Below are 24869 nucleotides of genomic sequence, written 5' to 3' on the forward strand. Positions count from 1 at the left end.
TGGTGTAACAAAGATATACCTACCAGCTGTCAGGGATGTCTCAAATCCATCTTTAATGAAACAGCTGAGACTCTACTTCTTCATATAACTTTGAACTGCTACAAGTGTAAAGGGTACTATTTCTTACATTGGGAAGAAGGGCAGGAAAGAACAATAAGCAAATTAATGAATTATAGGTGGTTCCAATTTCAAGTTAGTCATTTATTTCAAAAGGAAATACTTTGATTGAAGCCATTAGTATCTAATAGCAAAAAACTTGAGTTTAAATGTTCATAATCATAACTAGGATGCAGTCTCATATGATAACCACCTATAAATAACAAAAATCATTTTTAAACTAACAAATTATGTTCTTCACAAGAAAAGGTAAGAAGAATTCTAATTCATTAGTATGCTATTGTTCTGCCCAACTACAGAAAAAGCTATCTACAAATGCCTAACAAAGTCAAGTAAGACCAAAGCTCCAAAGTATGTATTAAAGAAACATTTAGGTAACTTTTCTAAATTTCTGTAATATACATCTCTTAGGCTAACCTAAATTTGTAATATTAATGTTAAAATAAATATCGATCTGTCAGTAGCAATGAGAAAAGAGGGGAAAAAAGGAACTGCTGAACATACCCTATGCAATATTTCTAAAACCTTTAATGCAGTATGAAGAAAACTGTTGAAAATTCTTCTTTCAGAAGGGGGAATGCCGATCTTGTAGAGTTTCAAAAGATGTACCACAACTTCCTTAAAAAGTTCTACAATCTTGAGGAACAGTGGAGGCTCAAGTACTGACCACCAGTTTTCTGTTAAAGGGTGAACACAAAAATAAAATGAATTTTTTAAAAAAATCACAGTTTTCAAAGGAATCATATGGGACTTTTCTTCTAAAAGCAGTGGCTCTTAGTCCTTTGAAAATCTCAGGAAGATTCATATAACAGTATTTTATTCTAGGATTTGGAGATACCATCCTACTCTTAAGTTAAAGAATACTGTTCTAAAAAGCTCTCAAAAGCAAAAATAAAGTAAGAATGGTTACTGAATTTATTTCTTGGCTTCCTAGATATTAAAAACTCATTACGATACCTAATATTAAAATCAGTTATTAAATAGTACTTTGGGTGGGGTTGGGGGGTGCTGGCTGGCTCAGTCAGAAAAGCATGCGACTCTTTCAGGATCATGAGTTCCAGCCCTATACTGGGTATAGAGATTACTAAAAAAATAAATACATAAACTTAAAAAAAAAAAAACCCACTAAACTTTTTTTTTTAAAAAGTGCTTTGTTAGAATTTTGATTTTTAAACATTCTAAAATCCCAACACTTTGGGATCTTTCCAAGTTTTATTTTTTAACTTAACAAAGTTGAAATACTGTGAAGCACCACCTTTAAAATGCAAGGTACTCCTGAAAATCAGATACTGAGAACAATGTAAAGTATAACATGTCTGTCCTTCACCACATTCACTATTTGCAGTTATTAACTACAAATACCATAATCCTATAAAGCAGACAGAAAGAATACAAACACTTTTGACAACATGGAAGCAATACTCTTGTGAGTCCCTGCTTCACTCTTATTCATGAATTCTCTCGGAATTCAGGATTCTACTCCTTGCTTGCTACTTTCTCTGCTCACTCTCAGCCTAAAACCTCTTGTATTGATTTTATTAGTTCTATATATCTCAGCTTCACAAACCGACAAATACTATCAGGAAGGAGAGTATCGGATTAAATGTAGCAAGCAAACTTTAATGGTCAGGAACAGAGATGAAATCTATACAATATGAAAAGTTAAGGCGAGAAAAGTTTAGGCCAAAAAACTAGAGTCTAGAGACAGAAAAATAAGATCAGATGAGCAGTAGAATCTCATCTACATGCAGAGAAATAAAATCAAACATGGGGAAATTACCAAGTAAGAGAAATGTAAGGCGAAGAGTTAACAGAGTTCAAAGAGGATTTACTAACCCATGTTTGTTCAGTTTTAATTGTTCCTCCTCCTTTACTTCTTTAATAGTTAAGACTGAGGGGATGAGAGAGGGGAATATGGAAAACAGTTTTTATCTTTCCTGATACTGTCTTTGCTGTGTTTAATTAAAATTTTAATATTTAACATGCTTTGCCTCTAAAAACTAGTGGACTAGTTTTTCAGAGGACTAAAAAAAGCAATAAAAGGAAAAATAGGTTTATTTTTCACTAAGTGTCAAATAAGCAGGACAGCAAAATTTCAGACAGCAAAAAAATTAAAAACCTATGAGGATTTTCATTTAAAGCGAAAAAATTACAAAAGGAAAAAATACTAAAATTCTTACCAAGTACTTTCAGTGGTGCCTTTTCTAGGTTCACAAGAGCTGTACCAAAGGGAATTGCTATTGTTGTGAAATTGTTGGAATCACTCATCAGGGGGCATTCTGGTAGAGTAAGATAAAACCTCAATGCTTCAACATCAGGTAAGGAGCTAGTCAGCTTAGGGATAAGATTCTTTTCCAAACTAGCTGCCACCTATATTTTGACAAAAAGTAAAACCTCCTTTATTTAAAATAAATGTACTTTCCAAAAAGAAGAAGAAAAATCTTACAATACAGCAAACATGAAATGGTATTTTACAAAAATGTAGCTTACAATTAATCACTGAATGTACTTTGAAGCACAATGAAAATTAATGCCTAAGAGCACTGCTAAGAAAATTTTAAAAATCTTGTGTGCAAGTCTAAAGACTTAACCAACAGCGTAATGTTAAGTAATTAAAGGTCCACTCAAACATCTGGAAAGCTTTACAAATACTTGATAAAATTGTAAATTTTTCAATTTACTTTGATAAATTTACTTGATAAATTAGAAATGTTTTAAAATAAAACCCTATTAATTCTTATATTAGTTTATATAATAAAATCACAGACAACACTTCATAATGAAGCATTTGAAACTGTAAAGTTAATTAGGCTATATACAAAGTAACATGGATTATAAAGTTCAACAGACTACATAACACAAATATAAAATACTTTAAGAACAAACCTGCTGAGATATTTGAGGATGATCAGGTTGTATAAGTTTGTGGAATAAAAGCCTAGCAGCATTCATATCAACTCCTGAAAATTTGGTGCCTGTTCTATAGTGATCATCATTGCTATAAAAGAAAAAACAAAAATAAAAGAGAGAGAAAGAAGGAAAATAATAAAACTGTAAAGTTATTTCACTTCTTTAATATATTACTTAATATAATAAATTTGAAAAATTCCACATACCAAAGAACTACCACTTACCTAACAGCCAGAAAACTTCCATTTAGACAACCAGAGGAAGAAAATGTTCCATCTATTTCGCTAGAAAGAAAGTTAAAAATCCACAAATCACAAAATGAGAAATGTACATGTTTTCCTTTTTTAAAAAAAATGTTTATTTTTATTTATTTTGAGAGAGAAAGAGAGTGAGCATGACTGGGGGAGGGACAGAGAAAGAGAGAGAATTCCAAGAATGCTCCACGAGGCTGTCAACACAGAGGCGAATGCACGGTTCAAACTCACCAACTGTTGAGATCATGACCTGAGCCAAGATCAAAAGTAGGATGCTTAACTGACTGAGCCACCCAGGCACCCCACTTTTTTCTTTTTTTCTGGGAGAGACAGAGTGCGAGCAAGACGGGCAGAGAGAGAAGGAGACACAGAATTGGAAGTAGGTTCCAGGCTCTGAGCTGTCAGCACAGAGCCTGATGGGGCTTGAACTCCCGAGCCATGAGATCATGACCTGAGCTGAAGTCGGATGCTTAAATGACTGAACCACCCAGGTGTACCCCACCCCTGCTTTTTTATTAATAACAATATTTAATTTAATATTTAATGCCACAGAGTACACCTCTAACCAATACTCAATTAGAAGTAGTAAGTTTTATAAATTACTAAAGATTAATTAATACTTGATAAAGGTTTACTGTTTACCCTAATCTCATCCTCTGATTCTTCAAACAAATCTGATGGTCTTACTTTGTTTTTTTGCTTGTTTGCTTGTTTGTTTGTTTTAGGCCTACTGTACCCGGCTATTCGCAGGAGGTCTCCTATCCAAGTACTAACCAGGCCCAACCTTACTTAGCTTCTGAAATCAAATTAAGATCAGGCACAGTCAGGGTGGTTATGACCATAGACTAAAAAACTGAAGTTCTTTAAAAAAATTTTTTTTTACATAAACATACACATTTAATTTTCTTAATTACACATGGTATTAAATCGAATCTGGGATGCTATATTTCTGAACTTCACTCTTTGGGCTTTTAAGAAAAATTTTAATTTGGGAAAACAATCTAGAATTCAAAAAAGATTATCAGATATAGCCCCATATCCCAAAATCCAATACCACCTGCAAAAAAACAAAAAAACTGTAAGTACTAAAACAAGTTCATCTATAAGCAAAATATTCAAGAAAGAAGTAATACTCAAATCTTTTATGGAATACAAAAGTTAAAAGACAGTGATCCTAGGATGCTAGAAGTAACATTATTTTAAACCCAATCCTAAAGTGGGTAAGTTTAGTACTTTAAGTTATCATTTAACATTACATACATGAAAGAATTACAACTTATATATAAATGACATCTCTTAAAATATCCATTATTATAGAAATTCTAGACATTTAAACTTATGTACATAAACCATTTGTGAAATACTTAAATAAAAACTTCTAAATACAGGATGCACTACCATGGAGGTAAGAGGTCATGTTTGTGTTTGTTTTGTGTCGGTAAAATGTTTTTCTTACTTGGCTATCTCCACAGGAAATCTTCCGGAGGGGTAGCTCAGCCATTTTTGAATTAGAGCTTCGTTCACAGTCCAGATCTGCTTTGAAGGATCCGGACATCTAAAGTCATCTGGTGGCCCACAGTTCTAAATTTAAAAAATAAGTAGATTAGTCAGAGGAAACAAATATATAACTTAAACCAAGACACGTTTCCACTATGCATTTGTTTTTTGTTGTTGTTGTTGTTGTTTTTAACAGAGTATATCTCTACTGAGCACCTGAAACAATACTTACCAACTGGATCAGAAAAGTTTTATAGACTTGAGGGCAAAAAAATTTAAGGCAATTACTTTGTAACATACAAAGAACATTAATAATTACTAATTAATTAGTAATTTAGCTTCATAATTAGCTTCAGAATTATTTATATGACTACTGTTACCTGAGGATTAGAGTAATGTGAAAAGCTTTGATCTCCACCTGAGAAAATTCTTTTCACACAGAAATATTCTTCAGAATCTGTAATAAAAATAAAATGCAAAGAAATTCAAGATTTACATGAAATTTTTCAGAGCATCAACTATGCTATTGGATTTTCTCTTAATCATCTAATTTAATTAGACCTACCATTCAGCATTCAATGATATAAAATGACTTGAAATAGTAATTACTACGGAAATGAGATGGACCATCGAACAATTCCACAAGCATAAGCAGCACCTCAGAAGTTGGTAAGTTTTTCTTCTGCACAAAAAAGTGGTGTTATCTAGTCTGTATCTTTTTTATCCCAATATACTTTAGTTTAAACTGAAGATAATGTAAAAACTGAATGAAAGGTATAAAAGACAGCTCAGAAGAAATTAAAATTAAGAATATTCATTTTTTAAAAGAATGTCAACAAACAAGTAAATATTAAAACTTCTTCATACGTGGAATTTGAGAAACTTAACAGAAGACCATAGGGGAAGGGAAGGGGGAAAAAACAAACAAAAAGCAAAAAAACCCAACTTGTTACAGACAGGGAGGCAGACCAGAACAAACTGAGGGCTGGTGGGGGTAGGGTGTCAGGGGGACAGGGAAAATGGGTGATGGACATTAAGGAGGGCACTTGTTGGGATGGGCGCTGGATGTTGTACATAAGCAATGAATCACCGGAATCTATTCCCAAAAGCCAAGAGTACACTGTATACACACATGTATGTTAGCTAATTTGACAATCGATTATATTTTTTTAAAAAAGCTTCTTGAACAAACACTTGATAATGCAAAATTATTTTCTCTCAATATAGCTGTATAAAAGTAAGCTGACACAGCTCTTCATTGGCAACTGTTTGTCAATAAACCCAAATCCAGTCAAAAAAAATTAAAAATTAATAAGCAAATTTAGAAGCGAAGACAATAAAGTTCTTTTTCAAAAAGAGATTAAAAGGGGTGTGGGGTGGGGGAAGGTGCCTCACTGACTCAGTCAGTAGAGCACATGACTTAATCTCAAGGTTGTGAATTCAAACCCCACATTGGGTGTGAAGCCTATTTAAAAAAAAAAAAAAAAAGATATTCAGGGGCGCCTGGGTGGCTCAGTCGGTTAAGCGTCTGCCTTCAGCTCAGGTCATGATCTCACAGTTCCTGAGTTCGAGGCCCATACTGGGCTCTCTGCTGTCAGTGTGGAGCCTGCTTCAGATCCTCTGTCTGCCAATCTCTCTGTCCCTGCCCTGCTTGCTGGCACACCTTCTCTCTCTCTCAAAAATAAACTTAAAAAAAAAAAAAAAAAGACATTCAAAGTTCCTTCCTTTCTTCTCTTCTACTTCTCAAAATGGAAAGAGTATTATCAAAAGTACTACTGGGGGAAAAAAGTATTGCTGGGATAGTACTTAGGGTATTACATACCAAAACACCAAAGCTCAGTACTGTTAACTTAAGGCTAATTATTTCCAAATATAATACATTTCTGTCATCCTGCTGACTCCCACCACCCCTTAGATGACTAATTCTTCATTTTGTATTATTTTGACCGTGGCTGCTACAGAATTAAAAATGCTTAAGGAAGGAACCACATCTTAATTTCCTTATTCCCTACTACCAAGCATAATGTTTTATTTGCAAAAGAACTCGCTAGATATTTGTTAACATGAATATATAAAGTAATATTTATCTAGCTTAGAACATACTAATAGTAAGAAGTTCAGAGTTCAGAACATCAATATGACTTAATTTTCCACAAGTACCAAGAATGTTCTAAGGTCAAAACAACTTTTAAAAATAGATTAAAAGGGTACAACTTTTAAAAATAGATTAAAAGGGTAAATCTAAAATATTAAATAAATCAGTGATTCAACATAAAATCTTTTCTCTATATCATTTTAATAAATCTACATGAAATCCTTCGCTTTCTCAAAAGATTTAGCAAGATGTTATTCATTTATCCCCAAAATGTGATTTTGCTCTCTATAAATAATCAAGAAGTATAGTACATGAATGGGTTTCTGGGGGGTATGAGGAAGATGCCAAAAATTATTTTTCTTAATTTCCTTTTAATTACTACTGCAAAAAATTTATAAAACCTAGTCATTTGTGTTATACAGCTTCTTGCAGACTGAATTTTGCTGATGGTACCCCCAAAGTTTCTCTTCACATTTTTCTTGGTCTTTTGTACTTCCTGTAAATTGGTAGTTAGATCTAGACAGGCTTTAATTAAATAAGTTTGTTTGTTTCAACAAACAAAACTACTAGAAGGTGATACTGGGAATCATTCATCCATCAGGAAGCACATAATGTATGGTTGGATTCCTTTTTGCAATGTTAGGAACTACCGACGCTCAGTGCTAAGACTATTCACTGTGGGTTGAAAAATAATGATATGCTAACACTACTTCCTCATCTTGTAGCTGGCCCATTAGCTTCCTCCCATCTATACATAGTTTGTTACACTGAAATAGGAAAATACCAACTCTTGATCTTTTCCATTTACTTACTCTTCTCTTGCTTTTTGAATATGCATTTCTTCAATACTAAAGAGGGTAATAATTTTTGCATGGGTTTTTAGTAACACAAATTTCCTCTTTGGGAATTTTTATTAATTCCCTTTATTAAGGATCTTTTTTTGTTTGTTAATCTTTATTTTTGAGAGAGAGAGAGAGAGAGAGAGAGAGAGAGAGAGAGAGAAAACGTGCACACATGCAAGCGGGGGAGGGGCAGGCAGGAAAAGAGAGAATCCCAAGCATGCTCCATGCTGTCAGTGCAGAGCCCCAAGTGGGGCTCAATCTCACAAAATGTGAGATCAAGACTTGAGTTGAAATCAACAGTCGGACGCTTAGCCAAATGAGCCACCCAGGTGCCCCTATTTATTCTTATTAATGTTTGTCTTATTTATTTATTAGGTACCTTACTGTTTTCTTCACCAATATGTATAAACACTTTGGCTATTCAGGTTAATTAATCTTAGGGTGTATTTGCTACAGCCATTTTTCTTATTTAATTTTGACTCACAGATTTCTTTTTCCATTTAATCAAATGTATTTAAATCTCATCCTTTATGAAGACTTTCACTGCCATATGCTGAGAAAGCCTTCCCCATGTTCATGTGTTTTGTCTTTTTAAGTAATCTCTACACCCAACCTGGGATTTGAACTTACAACACCGATATCAAGAGTCACATGTTCTTCCAACTGAGGCAGCCAGGAGTCCCAAAGCTTTCCCATGTTCAAATCAGAGAATTATTTTCTTAAGAACTTTTAAACATTTAATTCTTGAATCCTTTTATGACTTATTTTAGTGGATACTCTTAGGATCTAAACTGACTTTTTCTCTCCAATTTTCATGTGTTGAGTAATTTTTCCCTCTTCATAGATTAGTGATGCCTTGTTTTAAAGTTGTGAAAAGGCACTGCCTCTTCCACCTACACCACAACTCTAAGCAATACTGACACTATTCTCTATCCCAAAAGTGTTCTCAAAGTCCTTCTCAGTATGTACCTCCAAGCACCAATACCAAGCAACCAGAGTTTGAAGTTGAAATAAAACCTATATACAATACCTATATGGGAATTTCTGCCACTCCCCCCGCCCCCGGACTTTCCATTAAGTAATAATGGAATGCCTGTATATACCAATAATCTGATCTGTTACAGTTTTACATAGCACATGTTATCATATCTAGGAGGGCTAGTTCATATTCTCCTTACTGTTTACAAAAGACTTTTTACATTGTCAGAGAAAATTGAGAAGACTTTGAAATAGGGCCCCCTGTCTCCCCCTACCCTTACTAAGTCCTGATTAAAGCACCCTTCAGGAATATCTCCACCTAAAAGGTATCACTGAGCTACTTACAGTTCTATAAATTGTACTTCTATTTAGGAGCAGTACTGACAGAGATACAGCTATGCACATGCTTTTGACTTACAAGGAAAAGGAGTAGTTTTTGATATTCTCTGAACTCCTTTATACTTTTAGGACACTCAGGACCCTAAACAACTTCTCAGTACTTAAGGGGTTAAAAGCAGAGATTTTTAGTGGAGTAGAGTTTAAAATTAAGAAATATTTAAAATACTGATTCATTTAAAAATGAGCAATAAGAATGCACTACATCTTAGCAAAGATAACATCTTAGTATTAATATGAAAGTCATTTTGATTTCATGGACCCTCTTAAGACAACACGACCTATTCTGAAGCAAGTCAGTTTGTTCCAGAATACGAAAGAGCATAACCAAAGACAATGTGACAAGTGAATTTTATTTGCCTTGCTTACTCTGAAAGAAGCTATAAAATGTGTTAATGTCTTAGCAAATTGCACTCAATTTTAAAGTGTGTGCTCCCATGGTTTACTGATTGTCTTCCTTCACCTATAATATAAAATGTTATTCTTTACTTTTTGTGAATCTGCTAGACAGCAAAAATTCTTTGTCTTATTAGAATAGTTTGCAAGCACTGGGTGTTGTATGGAAACCAATTTAACAATAAATTTCATATACTGGAAAAAAAAAGAATAGTTTTCAATACTTTATGTTGCTTTTATTGTCTTTCATTATTTAAGGGGGAAAAAATGTTCCTCAGTTTTGGAAGAGCTAATAAACATTTCCAATTTCATTACCCCCCCACAATTTACTCTGAAATCTTTGTCACTTTGAGTAACCAAGTATTGTTTCTAATATCAATAATTATATCTTAATAAAGTGTTCAAGTCCTCTCACAATTTCTTTGATTTTTGCCTTCTGTTATGGGTTCAATTATTTCCCTCAAAGTTCATATGTTGAAGTCCCAACCCTCAGTAACTCAGATATAGCTGTATTCAGAGAAAGGGTCTTTGAAGAAATGATCAAGGTAAAATGAGGCTGTTAGGGAAGGACCCTAATCCAATATATCTGAAGTCCTCAAAATAAAAAGAAGAGACATCAGTGATGCACACACACAGAGAAAAGGCCATTAAGGACACAGCAAAAAGGCAGACTTTGCTAGCCAAGGAGAGAGGCCTCAGAAGAAACCCAAAGTGCTGACATGATACCTTGATCATGGACTTCTAGCCTCCAAAACTGTTGAGAAAATAAATTTGTTGTCTAAGCCATCCAGTCTGTAGTATTTTTTATGGCAGCTCTTGCAAGCTAACATAATTCACAAAATCACATCCTCAACATAGAAAACTAAAACTTGCAAGATAACTTTTACATATTAGTGAAAATAACTTTGAGAATTCCCAGAGAGGCCTTGGAGAATCACAAAAGTTTGTTCTTTTATATAGAAGAGACGCTAGAAATAATTAGGTTTCTTTAAAGTGTTACTATTTAAGAAATTAGAAAAGACACCCAATCTTCCCTAAGTTAAATTTATATGGTAAGATGTAATTAAATATAAATATTTCAAAAGTTGTTTGTCTTATAAGAAGTCCCTGGAGATTTGTCAGTATCTTTGTTTTCCATATGTTTACATGGAAATATGTTTATATATGAAGGGCATCTGGGTGGTTCAGTCGGTTAAGCATCCAACTTCGGCTCAGGTCATGACCTCGTGGTTCAGGAATCCAAGCCATGAGTTGGGCTCTGTGTTGACAGCTCAGAGCCTAGAGCCCACTTCAGATTCTGTGTCTTTCTCTCTCTCTGCCCCTCCCCTGCTCACACTCTGTCTCTCTCTCTCAAAAATAAACATTAAAAACAAACAAAAAAAAAAACCCACAGATGTTTAAATATGAAGTAAAACACTATTCAAAACTCTTTTGAAATTGTTCCAGCTTTCCTGTATTTATCAAAGTTCAGGTGGTAAATCCTAATTTCAGTTATTATTTAACTGTTATTTTAAGTGTTTCATGGTATATTCTTACTGCTTTAATTCATATCTAGTATCATCTTGTTTGCAAATGGGATGTATTTCACTTATGCACAAATTTTACAAAATATACTGATGTCTAATCTTGACTCCTGACTTACTGAATCTCTTCACTTGACATTCTTTGTTATTCCTGGTAATTAGGTCTTAGGATTATCATGTTATATCTCAACATTTTTTTTTGAAAGAGAGAGTGCTTGAGGGCACATGTGCACTATTGGCAGAGGGGCAGAGAGAAGAGGGAGAGATAATGACCTTAGTCTAAATCAAGTTGGACACTTAACTGACTGAAGCACCCACCCAGACGCCCCTCAACATTTTTCTTCTGTAAGAAATTATAGTCTTCCACATTTATGAATCAGATGTTAAAGGAGTCATTGACTTCTTTGAGAACAAGCTTAATCGTCACCTTTAGAAACATTTTATTTAAAAAACTTCTTGGAATAATGTGTTTTGCATGTCACAGAAACAACCAAATATCCCTGTCAGCTATCTTATTCTTATAATGAACCCTCATCAGATCTTTCCATTTGACAACTATCAGCAATAAATTAGCAACACACATTTTAAGCTTCAGTCATCTATTGATAGTTTTTGTTTTACTCCGATGCTTGCCTGAAGTTTCTCCTATAAACTCTGACACGGCCAGAGTTTGTGTTTTCAAAAAAAGGACATCTCAGATACATGCAAAAAGAACTGTACCAGCTAGATGAAAGCACTTATATTTCAAAGAATAGACATTTAGATACAGGCTTCTGAGGAGACAGTTAACTTCACAACATACCAGCGGACTGTATTAGAATTACTCCTTTTTTTAAAAGTCTATAAGCAGTTTTATGAAACTGCAAATCCAAAATCCAACAGAACAAGAACACCTCTGGAAGGAGGAACTGATGAAGGGAGGAACTGATGAAAAATTTATTGTGGTTATTTGTTTAGAATAATGTTTAATTTTGTTTTAATGTTCTGGGGTTTTTTTGATATATAAGGGAACTATTTGTCTTCCTAAAGTTATCTAATTCACAAGAATTTTGTAAATTGTGCTTTGTTAAGCTGAAATGAAACATTAAAAATGGTATTTCCTTCTGCCTCACTTCAGCTTGCCAGTATCTCCCAGAAAGGAGCTTGCATCCTCATGTGGTATCTCAGTTTTTGTGGCTGCAGCCCAGGGAACACCTCTCCGTCACCTGGCTCATGGGTCTCACAGGACTGTAATCAACACAGAAAGAGTTCTTAATCAGCTACCACCCCTAGGGCATAGCAAGAGGCAAAAGATGGAGACTTCCAATCTTTCTGCAAGAGTCCTATTAGCTTATCTTTGTAGCTGTAGTCTGAGAGGCAGGCTTCTAATTAAGCATAAGTCTCAAGATTCTACTTGTAAGGATACTCTCCAGAGACCTCAGAGGGAAGGCCTTACCTCTGTGCTCTCCCTCTGCCACACTCCAGAGCACCAGTATCTCCCAGAGGGGAGCTATATACACATCAGTTGCTCTGATTTTTGTGGCTGCCGCCTAGTGGATGACCCTTGATTGTCTGGTTCTGGTTGATAGCGGGACTTGCATTCCTGAGAGACGAGGTCCCATGGGCTGTAACAATCAAGAGACAGTTCTGGGCTGGCAACCCCCCCCACTACCACCACAACCAGTGCACAGCACAAATAGCAGACTGAAATATATCTGTCTTTCTGTGAAGAAGGCTTATTTGCATGTCCTGGAGCTTCAACCTTAGGGGTAGGCTTCTGGTTTAGCATACATCTAGTGACCTACTGAGGTGACTGATCTCTGGGGACTGAGGCTAGTGGATGCCATCTTTGCCCTGTACCTCTGCATTACTTCAAGTCACTGTTCTTTCCTGGGAAGGAGCTTGTACCACTGTCTGGTGCCCTGATTTTCATGGTTGCTGCCCAGGGCGTCCCTCTAGGATCTAGTGGCTAGTGGGACTTACGCTTGTGATCCCCAAAGAATATACGTATTTGCATACTTTAAAGTCTGCTACCTGAAAGTCTGGTTTCCAATCAGCTTGAATCTAAGTGCTGACTGAGATCCTCCCATTTGGAACACCCACTGGCCTTCACACACCCTCAATTACTGGGAGCGATTAAAAATTAAAGACTGCTTGGACAATCACAAAGGTTTGAGAGACAACCAAGAGCTAGGCAGGGTTGAACTATTTTTACAAAGCTATCATAATCAAAACAGTATGGTATTAGCATAGAAACAGATACATAGATCAATGGAATAGTATAGAGAAGCCAGAAATAAATCCACACATATATGGTCAATTCATTTATGATAAAGGAGCCAAGAATATACAATGGGGAAAGGACAATCCTTCAATAAATGGTGTTGGAAAAACTGGACAGCCACATGCAAAAGAATGAAATTGGACAACTATCTTACACCATACACAAATACTAACTCAAAATGGATTAAAGACTTGAATAGAAGACCTGAAATCATAAAACTCCTGGAAGAAAACATAGGCAGTAGGCCCCTTGACATCAGTCTTAGAGATGATTTTTTGGGTTTGACACCAAAAGCAAAGACAATAAAAGCAAAAATAAACAAGTGAGACTACATCAAACCAAAAGCTTCTGCACAGCAAAGGAAACCATGAACAAAATGAAAAGGCAACCTATGGAAAGAAAATATTTGCAAATCACATATTTGATAAGGGGTTAATATCCAAAATGAATAAAGAACTCATAATCAATAGCTAAAAGACAAATAATCTGATTAAAAAATAAGCAGAGGATATGAACAGATTATTTCTCCAAGGAAGACAGATGACCAAAAAGTAAACAAAAAGGTGCTTGAATCACTAATCATCAGACAAAAGCAAATCAAAACCACACTGAGATATCACCTCATACCTGTTAGACTGGCTACTATCAAAAACATAAGAAATAACAAGCACTGGTGAGAATGTGGAGTAAAGGGAACCTTTGGGCACTGTTGGTTGGAATGTAAATTAGTGCAACCACTATAAAAAAAACTTTATGAAGGTCTCTCGAAAAAGTAGAAAATAGAGGGGTGCCTGGCTGGCTCAGTCAGCCTCGACTCTTGATCCCAAAGTCATGAATTCAAGTCCCACAGTGGGTGCAGAGCCTACTTAAACAAACAAACAACTCAAAAAGTTAAAAATAGAACTACCATACGATCCAGTGTGGGGAAATAGGTTCAAGACTTCCTTCTGACATAAATGGGTCAGAAAAAAGCTTTGGGCGGAAAGCCGCCACCATGGGGCAAAACACCCAAAGTTAGCCAGTGAGATACTATAATGGGGTCACGAGTAACTTGTTATATCACCTCAGGAAATTAATTTCCATCTGGCACTAATATACTATTGTGCTTTGATCACAAACCCCACTTGCCCCCCAGATCCTTTGCTTCTTACACACACGTTAACAATTACCATCTGATTGTTTTCTTCATGTTCACCACGTGTGTAAGATCTTGAGAGCTCAATAAAAGAGACAAAACCCCTGCTTGGGGCTCTGGTCTCCTCCTGGACACTAGCCTCTCTCATATCCAATTCTGCATCTGCTCTCTTGCTGGACAAGAGAGAACTCCAAACTCATAGTCTGTGACAATCCAGCAATTCCAATTCTGTGTATTTATCCAAAGAAATGAAAAAACGAACTTGAGAAGATACATATGCCCCCATGTTCACTGCATTATTATTTATAATAGCCAAGACATGGAAGCAACCTAACTGCCCACTGATAGATGAATGGATGAAGAAAATGTCTTTCTTTTTCTTTCTTTCTTTCTTTCTTTCTTTCTTTCTTTCTTTCTTTCTTTCTTTCTTTCTTTCTTCCTTTCTCTCCCCCCCACCCCACACACACAATGGAATATTATTCAGTCATAAAAAAGAAGGAAATCTTGACATTTGTTACAACAAGGATGAACCTTGAGGGTATTAGGCTAAGTGAAATAAGTCAGAGAAAGGCAAACACCCTATGATCTCACTTACTTCTATGTGGAGTCTTAAAAAAACAAAAAAGCTCATATATATAGGGAACAGATTGGTGGCTGCCAGAAGTAAGGGGGGGTGGGAGGGTGGACAAAATGGGTGAAGTGCATCAAAAGATACAAATTTCCAGATATAAAATAAATAAGTCATGGAGATGTAATGTACAGCATGGTGACTATAATTAATAATAATCTATTACATATTTGAAAGTTGTTAAGAGAGTAAATCTTACAAGTTCTGATCATAAGGAAAATAATTTTGTAGCTATGGTGAGATTTTAATTACATTTTGCAATGTATACAATACTAAATCGTTATGTTTTATACCTGAAATTAATATATGTCAATTAAAAAAATTATTATCTGATTCTTGGGGTGCCTGGGTGGCTCAGGTGGTTAAATGTTCATGAGTTCAAGTCCTGCATCAGACTCCATGCTAACAGCACGGAGCATGCTTGGGATTCTCTCTCCCCCATTCTCTCTCTGCCCCTCCCCACTAGTGCACTGTCGCTTTCTCTCAAAATAAGATATATATATATATAAATACATATATATATATATACACATATATATTATATAAATATATATATATAAATACGTATTTATACATTTGTATTTATACATATAAATATAAATACATATAAATACACATTTATTATATAAATACATATATAATGCATAAATATATAAATACATATATAATATATATGTATTTATTAAATTTTATATATTTTTAATATATACATATTATATAAATACATATATAATACATACATATATATATGTATTTACACACACACACACACACACACACACACACACACACACACACACACTGACCCCCAGAATTCAATGAGAATTCAAACTCTTACTAGTTCTCCTTTGTTTTAATAGTAATAGGGCGTCCGGGTAGCTCAGTCGGTTAAGCATCTGACTTTGGCTCAGGTCATGATCTCACAGTTTATGAGTCAAGCCCTGCGTCCAGCTCTTTGCTGACAGCTCAGAGTCTGGAGCCTGCTTCGGAATCTGTGTCTCCCTCTATCTATGTCCCTCCCCTGATCATGCTCTCTCTCTCTCAAAAATAAAATAAACAGTAATACAGTTATTTATATAGGTTCGGTAAGAATCTGTTCCCCTTCTTATAGTTTGTACCTCTTTCATAATTGATTGAACAAATCAACTATGCAACCAAGTACTTATCTGAAGAACATATTTGAGAACTGGATTTTAGGTATGACAACTCATTTTAAGGAACAAAGCCTGGCTGCAGTTATGGAACCAAAGCCTATAATAAAGCCAGTGAAGTAAAAGATTAAAACTTCTCAGGTTTGGGATATTGTCATGGGTTGAATTTGTCTCCTCAAAATTCACATGTTGAAGTCCTAAACCGATGCACCTCAGGATGTGACTTGTTCAGAAACAGGATCACTGCAGATGTAACAAGCTAAGTCAAGGTCATTCTATGTATGGTGAGCCCCTACTACAAAATGACTGATGTCCTTATAAAAGGGGAAAATTTGGACACAGATCCACATGGAGAGAGAACGCCATGTGAAGATGAAGGCAGGTATCTACTACTAGCCAAGAAATGCCAAAGATTGCAGCAAACCACCAGAAGTCAGGAGAGACACATGGAACACAGTCTCCTTTACAGCACTCAGAAGAAATTAACCCTGACAACATGTTTATCTTGGACTTCTAGCCTCCAGAACTGAGTCAATAAATTTTTGTTCAAGATATCCAGTTTGTGATATTTTGTTACAGCAGTCCTAGGAAACTAATGTAGTTGTCCAAACTATATACATTCTAAAGAAAGATCTTCCCTGGCCTATACCAAGTTCCAAGTCTGGAATATTCTGTTAACAATGTTGTTGTTTACCTGTGATCTTAAGGTCCCATTAGATAGTTTATGCTAACAATGTGATTTAGGTGGGGGCCATGGGCTTCACCTCTGGAGGGGCTGAGAAAATTAAATTCACATTTAACTAGTTTTTATCCTACACAACTTTAGTACATTACAAAATAATTATCAACCATTATATATATTATATACAATACATACATATAATTTGTGATAAAATGTACATCAAATTTACCATTTTAACTGTTTAAAATGTACAATTCAGTGGCATTAAATACATTCAAAAAGTGTAACTAACACCATTATTCATTTCCATAAAGTTTTTATCAACCCAAACAGGAACACTGCACTCATTAAACAACTCCTTGTTCTCCCCTCCCCCCAGTCCCTGGTAACCAGAATTCTACTTTCTATCTCTATACCTTTGACTGTTGTTGTAGGTACCTCATTTAAGAGGAGTCATTTGATATATTGTCCGTCTGTGTCTGGCTCTTTTGAGTGAGCATAATATTTGCAAGCCTCTTCCATGTTGTAGCATGTATCAAAATTCCATTCCTTTTCATGGCTAATATTCAATTATATACATATACCACATTTTTTTCATCCATTCATCTGTTGATGGGACACCTGAGCTCTTTGTACCTTTTGTCTACGGTCAATCAACAATGTTTTGATGAAACGAAGTTGCAGCAAAACAAGTAATTTTAAAATTCCATTTCCTTTCCCATTTGAACGCAAATAATCTCAAGGTACACAGTTTCAAAGATAACAAAAGGCATCCATAAGTGACTAAACTTTACAAATACATGATTTCCTTACAATATCCATGCTGTTTTAAATTATATCATCTCTTTATTATGTTATTAACAGTGCCTTTTGGGTAAGAAACTGATATAATAAAACTAACATGCCACTAAGGACACAAGAACAGTATTACTAAAATAAATGTACGTCCTAAACCTAAGAGTAACTGGAAGAAAATGAAGCCATATACTAAATACAAAATCAAACAAAAACAAGAAAAAATAGTATGATATCCTGACCTTTGCTAAATGATAAAGTGTAACTGATAGTTACTTTACCTTTTAGTTACTAAAAAATAAATAAATAAAAAAGAATCTTCAAGGCCATTCATAAAAAGTTATGGACCTTTTCAAATATCAACCTTTATAGTATGCTCATCGCTGAATAAAATATTGAGAGACACAAGTCTTACAACTCTAAGAAAAATCCCAAAGAAAATCAGACACAGATAAAATGAACAGGAACAAAATTCTGAGAAACAGTTTAGGATAGTAAAGGAAATGTATCTATTTTAAAAAAGCACATTTTACGGGCACCTGGGTGGCTCAGTCGGTTAAGCATCCGACTTCAGTTCAGGTCATGATCTCGCAGTTCATGAGTTCCAGCCCCGCATCAGGCTCTGTGCTGACAGCTCAGAGCCTAGAGCCTGCTTCGAATTCTGTGTCTCCCTCTCTCTCTGTCCCTCCCTTGCTTGTGCTCGGTCTCTGTCTCTCTCTCTCTCTCAAAAATAAACATTAAAAAAAATTAATTCAAATATTTCAAACTCTTTAGCAAATAAATTAACACCAATGAAAAAATAACTAGGTCCACTAAAAAAATAATAGAAAATAAAAATAAATCAAAGACTTGGTTAAAGCCATAGGGATACAGAAGCAAATTTAAAAATCTTATATATATTTTTTTTAACATTTATTCATTTTTGAGAGACAAGAGTGTGAGTGGGCGAGGGGCAGAGGGAGAGGGAGGCACAGAATGTGATGCAGGCTCCAGGCTCTGAGCTGTCAGCAACAGAACCCAACACAGGGCTTGAACTCACAGACCGCAAGATCATGACTTGAGCTGAAGACAGACATTTAACTGACTGAGACACCCAGGCACCCTGCAAATTTAAAAATTTTAATACTCTGAATAGGTAATATATTCATATGATCCAAATTTCAAAAAAACAGGAAATATTATATATTTTAAAGTCCAAAATAAATTGAAAGCAGACTCTTCAAGAGATATTTGTACACCCATGTTTACAGTGGCATGATTCACAATAGTAACAAAAGGCAGAAATAATCCAAGTGTCTATCAACAGATGAACAGATAAACAAAATGTGGTATATATGTACAATAAAATGTTATTCAGCCTTAAAAAGGAAGGAAATTCTGACACATGCTACAACATGGATAAACTTTAATGACATTATGCTAAGTTTATGAAATAGCCAGCCACAAAAAGACAAATAGTGTGATTCCACTTACATGATGTACCCAGAGTCAAGTCAAATACACAGAGACAAAATGCAGAACAGTGTCTGCCAGCTATCGGGGGGAGTAAATGCAGACTTGCTGTTTAATGAATACAGAGTTCTAATTTTGCAAGATGAAAAGAGTTCTGGAGATCGGTTGCACAACAATGTCAATGTACTGAACACTACTGAACTGTACATCTTAAATGGCTAAGTTCATAAATTTTGAATAATGTCTATTTTGCCACAATTAAAAATAAAAAAACACCCCTTCCCACCGGCATCTAGCCACCACCCAATTCCCATGTGCCTAGCCCTCTGAAACCACTTTTACTACTTTATTTACCATGAGTTTCCTTATGCATACATAAGCAAGTATAAACAAACTAAGCAAATATGTGCACTGTTCTACATCTTGCTATTTTCATTAAACAATGTATCTTACAATTCTTTCATTCAAATGTAGAAAACTTCATCATTTAAGAGCAGCATTTTAACAAATAACTTTAATGTGTATAGCAAAGCTTTAAAATAACAGAACTTACCAATATCTGGTGGACACTGCCCATTATAAGGGAACCAATTTCCTTTCACAGTGAAAGGACTCTTCCTGTTGCTTGTTGAACCAGTTCCTAGCTGCCCGTTACCACCAAGTCCAAAAGAATAGATTCGTCCTGATGAAGGAACAAAAGCAGAAGTGTGCTGCCTAGAGTAAAATGATAGAAAATCTCAGACTTAATGTTACCTTCCAAACAATTTACATTTAGAAAAGCTTAACAAATATTAACTGATGATTTTTCTTTTTAAAAATACATTAACAAAACTATTATACTTCTTAAATTATCTGTACATAATATTAAAAGTCTTACTGTATATTCAATGAATTCTGTGCCACACATGTAGGCTGCATTAACATGACCCAGAAAATTTCCACAAATGTCCAAATTTAAAAAGGCCCAGATCTATACTAGAATCCCTTATAAAAGATGATTCAGCACAAGAGGTAGCATCTAACTAGGATGTCCAAGTTAAGTTCTCCCCTTCCCTTCCCTGTAACATTCTAGCCTGAAGCTTTTCTATGAGGGTCCACTACCAGGGCACCAATCAAAAATTTTACAATAAGAAACAGGCAAGTAATCCACTACCAATCTTCTGATTGGTGTGTGTGTGTCTGTGTGTGTGTCTGTGTAATAAAATAATAAAACAAAGCTTCCTTTCTCTTCTAAAGAAAGTGACCTTACATACATATGCACCCAGACTCCTTTGGAAGTGGCAGAGGGGAAGGGAAACTGAAGATCTTGATAGTGTTACATAAATGTTGCACCTTCCCAATATATCCTACCAGTCTCTTAATCTCTCTTTTATATCCATGCCCCTTGTGAGTAATTTCTCTGGATCTGTTTTTCAAATCTCTACTTTTCTCTTTAGCAGTGTGTCCAACCTGCTGTTTTAATTACTCACTGAATTTTAAGTTTCAATGACTACGTCTTATCTCATTTCTGAAGTTCCTTCCCCCTCCCAAATCTGCCAGCCTCTTATTTCACTTAAAAACTGTTATACATTGTGAAACTTAATACCTACACACCAACCCAGGACTACTTTGACAAGCCCCAAACCCACCTTATGGTAACCCTGTGATAACAAATTCTCAGAGGAGATTCAAATCAGAAATGAGACCAAGGACAGAAAAGTCTCCTTATGAGCAAGGGAATATTTCATTGTGAATTCTTTCCATGATGTGGTTTTATTGGGAGGACATGGTTTCTCAGGCCTCACTAAGGCCTCACTAATGCTTCTATCAGCTCTTAGGCCTCATCTCCTGTCCCAAACTCCTTTGCCCTCTATGGTATACTGTTTATCAAAAAAGCCGAAAGTATTCCTCTCCCTATACCCATTATGCTTATAATATGACTTCTGTGGCTATTCCCACCAAGATGGGGAATCTATTTCTCCATGTCTTAAATCTGTTATTATGCCTTACAAGTGGCTTTGAATTCTTTCTCCCTCTCTCTTTAGGAACCCTGTTCTACTATCAGGAGACTAACCCAAAATAAGTGTTTGAAGAATCACATACAACCTGGGGCAGAAACAAGCTGTCCCAGCTAAGGCCATGCCAACTACCCAAACCCTAGCCAGATAACCAGCTGATGAACTGAGTCCAGCTAAGATGAGAACTGGCCAGCTGAGCCTAACTCAAATTACTGAACCAAAGAACTATTAGCAAAATAAAAAACTGTTTTAAGCCACTGAGTTTTGGGGTGTTTTTTTTTTTTTTTTTAGCAATATAAGCTAATTAATATATTACCTACATTTGCAAATTCTTTCAGGGCACCTCCAAAGTCAGTTCAAACAAACAGCTATGGTTTCTAGATTTGTTTTTGCCCTGTGGCATTCCCTTTAGTTCCTGGCAAACTAATCTATGTTATTTAAAAGGTTTTTTGATTCGAAAGGGCTTTCAAGTTATCTAGTCTATCATATTACTGAAAAACTAACTAGAATCTAACAACCATTTTACCTTTGAGGCAAGGGCAATCAAAATTTTTTAATCAAGGATACTCTTTTAACAAATGAAATGTTAAATGGAATCCTAGCATATAAAATAGATTAACTGCTCCGGTCAAAGGGTTTCACATTGCCCAGTCTGCCTCTTTTAGGACTGTGACATCTCAAAAGAACATACAGCTTAAAAATTACTGCAATCCTGGTTCATTAAAGTCCTCCTCAAAATGGTCTACTAAAGTAGTGGTTCTTAAACCTAGCTGCATAATGGAATCACCTAGGGATTACGCTAGGCAACAATATACATTTCTTTCGGGGGGGGGGGGACAAGTGAGCAAGGGGCAGAGAGAGAGAGAGAGAGAGAGAGAGAGAGAGAGAGAGAGAGAAAGAAAATATCCCATGAGGGGCGGAGAGGGGGGTGGTTAGGAGAGAGAGAGAGAAGTGGGGCTTGAACTCAAGAACCATGAGATAGTAACCTGAGCTGAAGTCAGATGCTTACCCAACTGAGCCATCCAGGTGCCCCAACAATATACATTTCTAAAAACTCTCCAAAAGATAACAGCATGAAGTCAGAATTGAGATTTACTAAATAAACATAAAAATCCTAAATTCTAGATTTGATATAATAGCTCAAAAACATTATAATATTATACCACTGGAATTTGAACCTTTTGTTTTTGGATCATCTCCTTGATGGATTCACGTTTCTTATGTTTCTCATCTGCTTCCTTCAGGAGGCTTTTGACAATTATTCGATAAGGAAATTAATACATCTTATTGTACCAACTACCTGGAAGTCAAACTGGTCAGGATACCATATGCCTACCTACATTCCCCACATAGGTAAGTCTTTGTATCTCAATCAATATATAACTGAAAATTCTTCCCCAACACAATAAACACATTAAATTTCTAGAAAGAACTAAGTTCACAAAACTAAAAGTAACTATTCAAATAATCTTACCTGTTAACAATTACAAAATTAGATAACATTATTTTAAAATATTGTTTTATAGTCTTTTAATGGATTATGCATGAAGATAAACAAGAATAGATGAACTCTCTAAACTTCAGGCAACATATATTCATGTGTAACTTCAGCAGTACAAATAAGGTTTGATAATAAGCACTCCTGGCTCATATATATGTTGAGTTTTGATTTACTTTTTATGATAAAGTCTAATTCACACATTGGAAAAGGAAAGGAAGGCTTTATCAAATCATTCCCATAATTTTTCAAATACATAACCAAGCACACAAAACTGGGCATACAAAGAAACAGGGCACCATGAACAAAATTTAACAGAAAAAAGAAACAGAAATAGATCCCAAAGATTTCAGACGTTGGAATTATCAAACACAAGAATCTAGAACAACCATGTTTAATAATTTTTTAGTGTCCAAGAAATAAAAGCCAAACTTGAAAACGGACAACTGGAAACACTAAAGAAAAAAAAATTCAGATTTTAAAAAGAACCTGTAAGAACTACTAGAACTAAAAAATCCAAAATAACTGAAATCAAGATCTTGAACGACAGATTTAATGAAAAATAGATACAGCATAAGAATAATGGGCTGAAATATAAATAATAAAAACAATCAGGAAAGCAGCAAAGAGGGTCAAAAATGTGGAAAATAAAGAATGAAGCTACAAGGCAGAGTATGAAGATTCAATATACATCCAATCAGAGTTCCATGAAGAAAGGAGAAGCTATGTCTAAACAGATAATAGCTTTGAATCCCCCATAATTGATCAAAGGTATAATTCCAGACTCAAGAAGCCCCATAGGAAAATGAGGAAATCAGACCCTGAAAAATGAAAGCAAAACTGGAAAAAGATTTAAAAAGAAACACAACAGGGGCTCCTGGGCGGCTCAGTTGGTTAAGCGTCCGACTTTGGCTCAGGTCATGATCTCACAGTTCATGAGTTCGAGCCCCGCATTGGGCTCTGTGCTGACAGCTCAGAGACTGGAGCCTGCTTTGGATTCTGTGTCTTCCTCTTTCTCTGCCCCTCCCCTACTCATGCTGTCTCTCCATCTCTCAAAAATAAATAAACATTTAAAATTAAAAAAAAAAAAGAAACATAATACCATCAAAGGAGCAACATACTAATAGCTGGCTTCTCAATAAGCAAAGCCAAAAGACAATAGAATGTTATCTTCAAAGCACTGAAAGTAATTACCAAGCTAGAATTCCATCATAGCCAACATCATTAAAGAATTAAAGTGAAATATGGGAGGCCTGGGTGGCTCAGTCGGTTGAGTGTCTGACTTCGGCTCCGGTCATGATCTCACAGTTTGTGAGTTCAAGCCCTGCATTGGGCTCTGTGCTAACAGCTTGGAGACTGGAGCCTGCTTCAGATTCTGTGTCTCCCTCTCTCTCTGCCCCTCTCCCACTCACACTCTGTCTCTCTCTCTCTCTCTCTCTCAAAAATAAACAAACATTAAAAATAAAAAAATAAAAAGAATTAAAGTGAAATAAAACATTTTTAGATAGATAAAAGAGTGTGCAGATCTATTCAAAGAAAATTCCAGAGGATGTTCAGACCAAAGGAATTGGAAAATATGAAGAGCAGAAAAAAAAGGTAGTAAATATATAGGCATTTCTAAATGTACACTGACTATATGAAACAATGTTTTTGTGAAGTTTAAAATATAGAGAATGAAAACTTGGGAAAGGTAAACGAGAGGTCCTCATAATGCCAGAAAAAGAAAAAGTTATCTATTAATCAATCCAAAGAAAAGAAAATTAGAGAAGAAAAAAATAAAATATTTAAAGATAGATAGTAGGGCACATGAGTGGCTCAATTGGTTGAGTGTCCAACTCCTGATTTCAGCTAAGGTTATGATCCCAGGGTGGTGGGATTGAGTCCAGCACTGAGCTCCACATGGAGTGTGAAGCCTGTTTAGGATTCTCTCTCTCTCTCTCCCTCTGCCCCTCTCCCCTAATCATGAGCATTTGCTCTAATAATAAAACAAAACAAAAATAAATACAATACAACACATTATACAATAGATGACAAAGACAACATAAAATATTATGGCAGGATTAAATACAAATGTATTCGTAATTACAAAACTGACAAAATGGTCAATTTAAAGACAAAGATTGCCAGAGTGGATTCTTTTATTTAATTTGAATATAATTAACATTCAGTGTTATACTGAATGAGAAAATCCCAGGCAGGCTCTGTGCCGTCAGCACAGAGCCCAATGCAGGCCTCAATCCCATGAACAGTGAGATCATGA

General features: G+C 35.3%; 1 protein-coding gene across 12 annotated transcripts in view; it reads right to left on the reverse strand.

Annotated features, from left to right (window-relative positions):
- Positions 1-24869, reverse strand: part of HERC4 (HECT and RLD domain containing E3 ubiquitin protein ligase 4) — a 136100-nt gene that overhangs the window by 53911 nt on the left and 57320 nt on the right. For all 12 annotated transcript variants that reach the window (XM_042908370.1, XM_042908375.1, XM_042908374.1 and 9 more), the window contains 7 exons: positions 19668-19828; positions 5159-5235; positions 4738-4862; positions 3252-3311; positions 3004-3115; positions 2298-2487; positions 622-794 (listed from right to left, as the gene is read on the reverse strand). In XM_042908370.1, coding sequence (XP_042764304.1) covers positions 622-794; positions 2298-2487; positions 3004-3115; positions 3252-3311; positions 4738-4862; positions 5159-5235; positions 19668-19828 — 898 coding nt within the window. The remainder of the gene's footprint in view (positions 1-621; positions 795-2297; positions 2488-3003; positions 3116-3251; positions 3312-4737; positions 4863-5158; positions 5236-19667; positions 19829-24869) is intronic.

Source organism: Panthera leo, chromosome D2, assembly GCF_018350215.1.
Source record: "Panthera leo isolate Ple1 chromosome D2, P.leo_Ple1_pat1.1, whole genome shotgun sequence".
NCBI lineage: Eukaryota > Metazoa > Chordata > Mammalia > Carnivora > Felidae > Panthera > Panthera leo.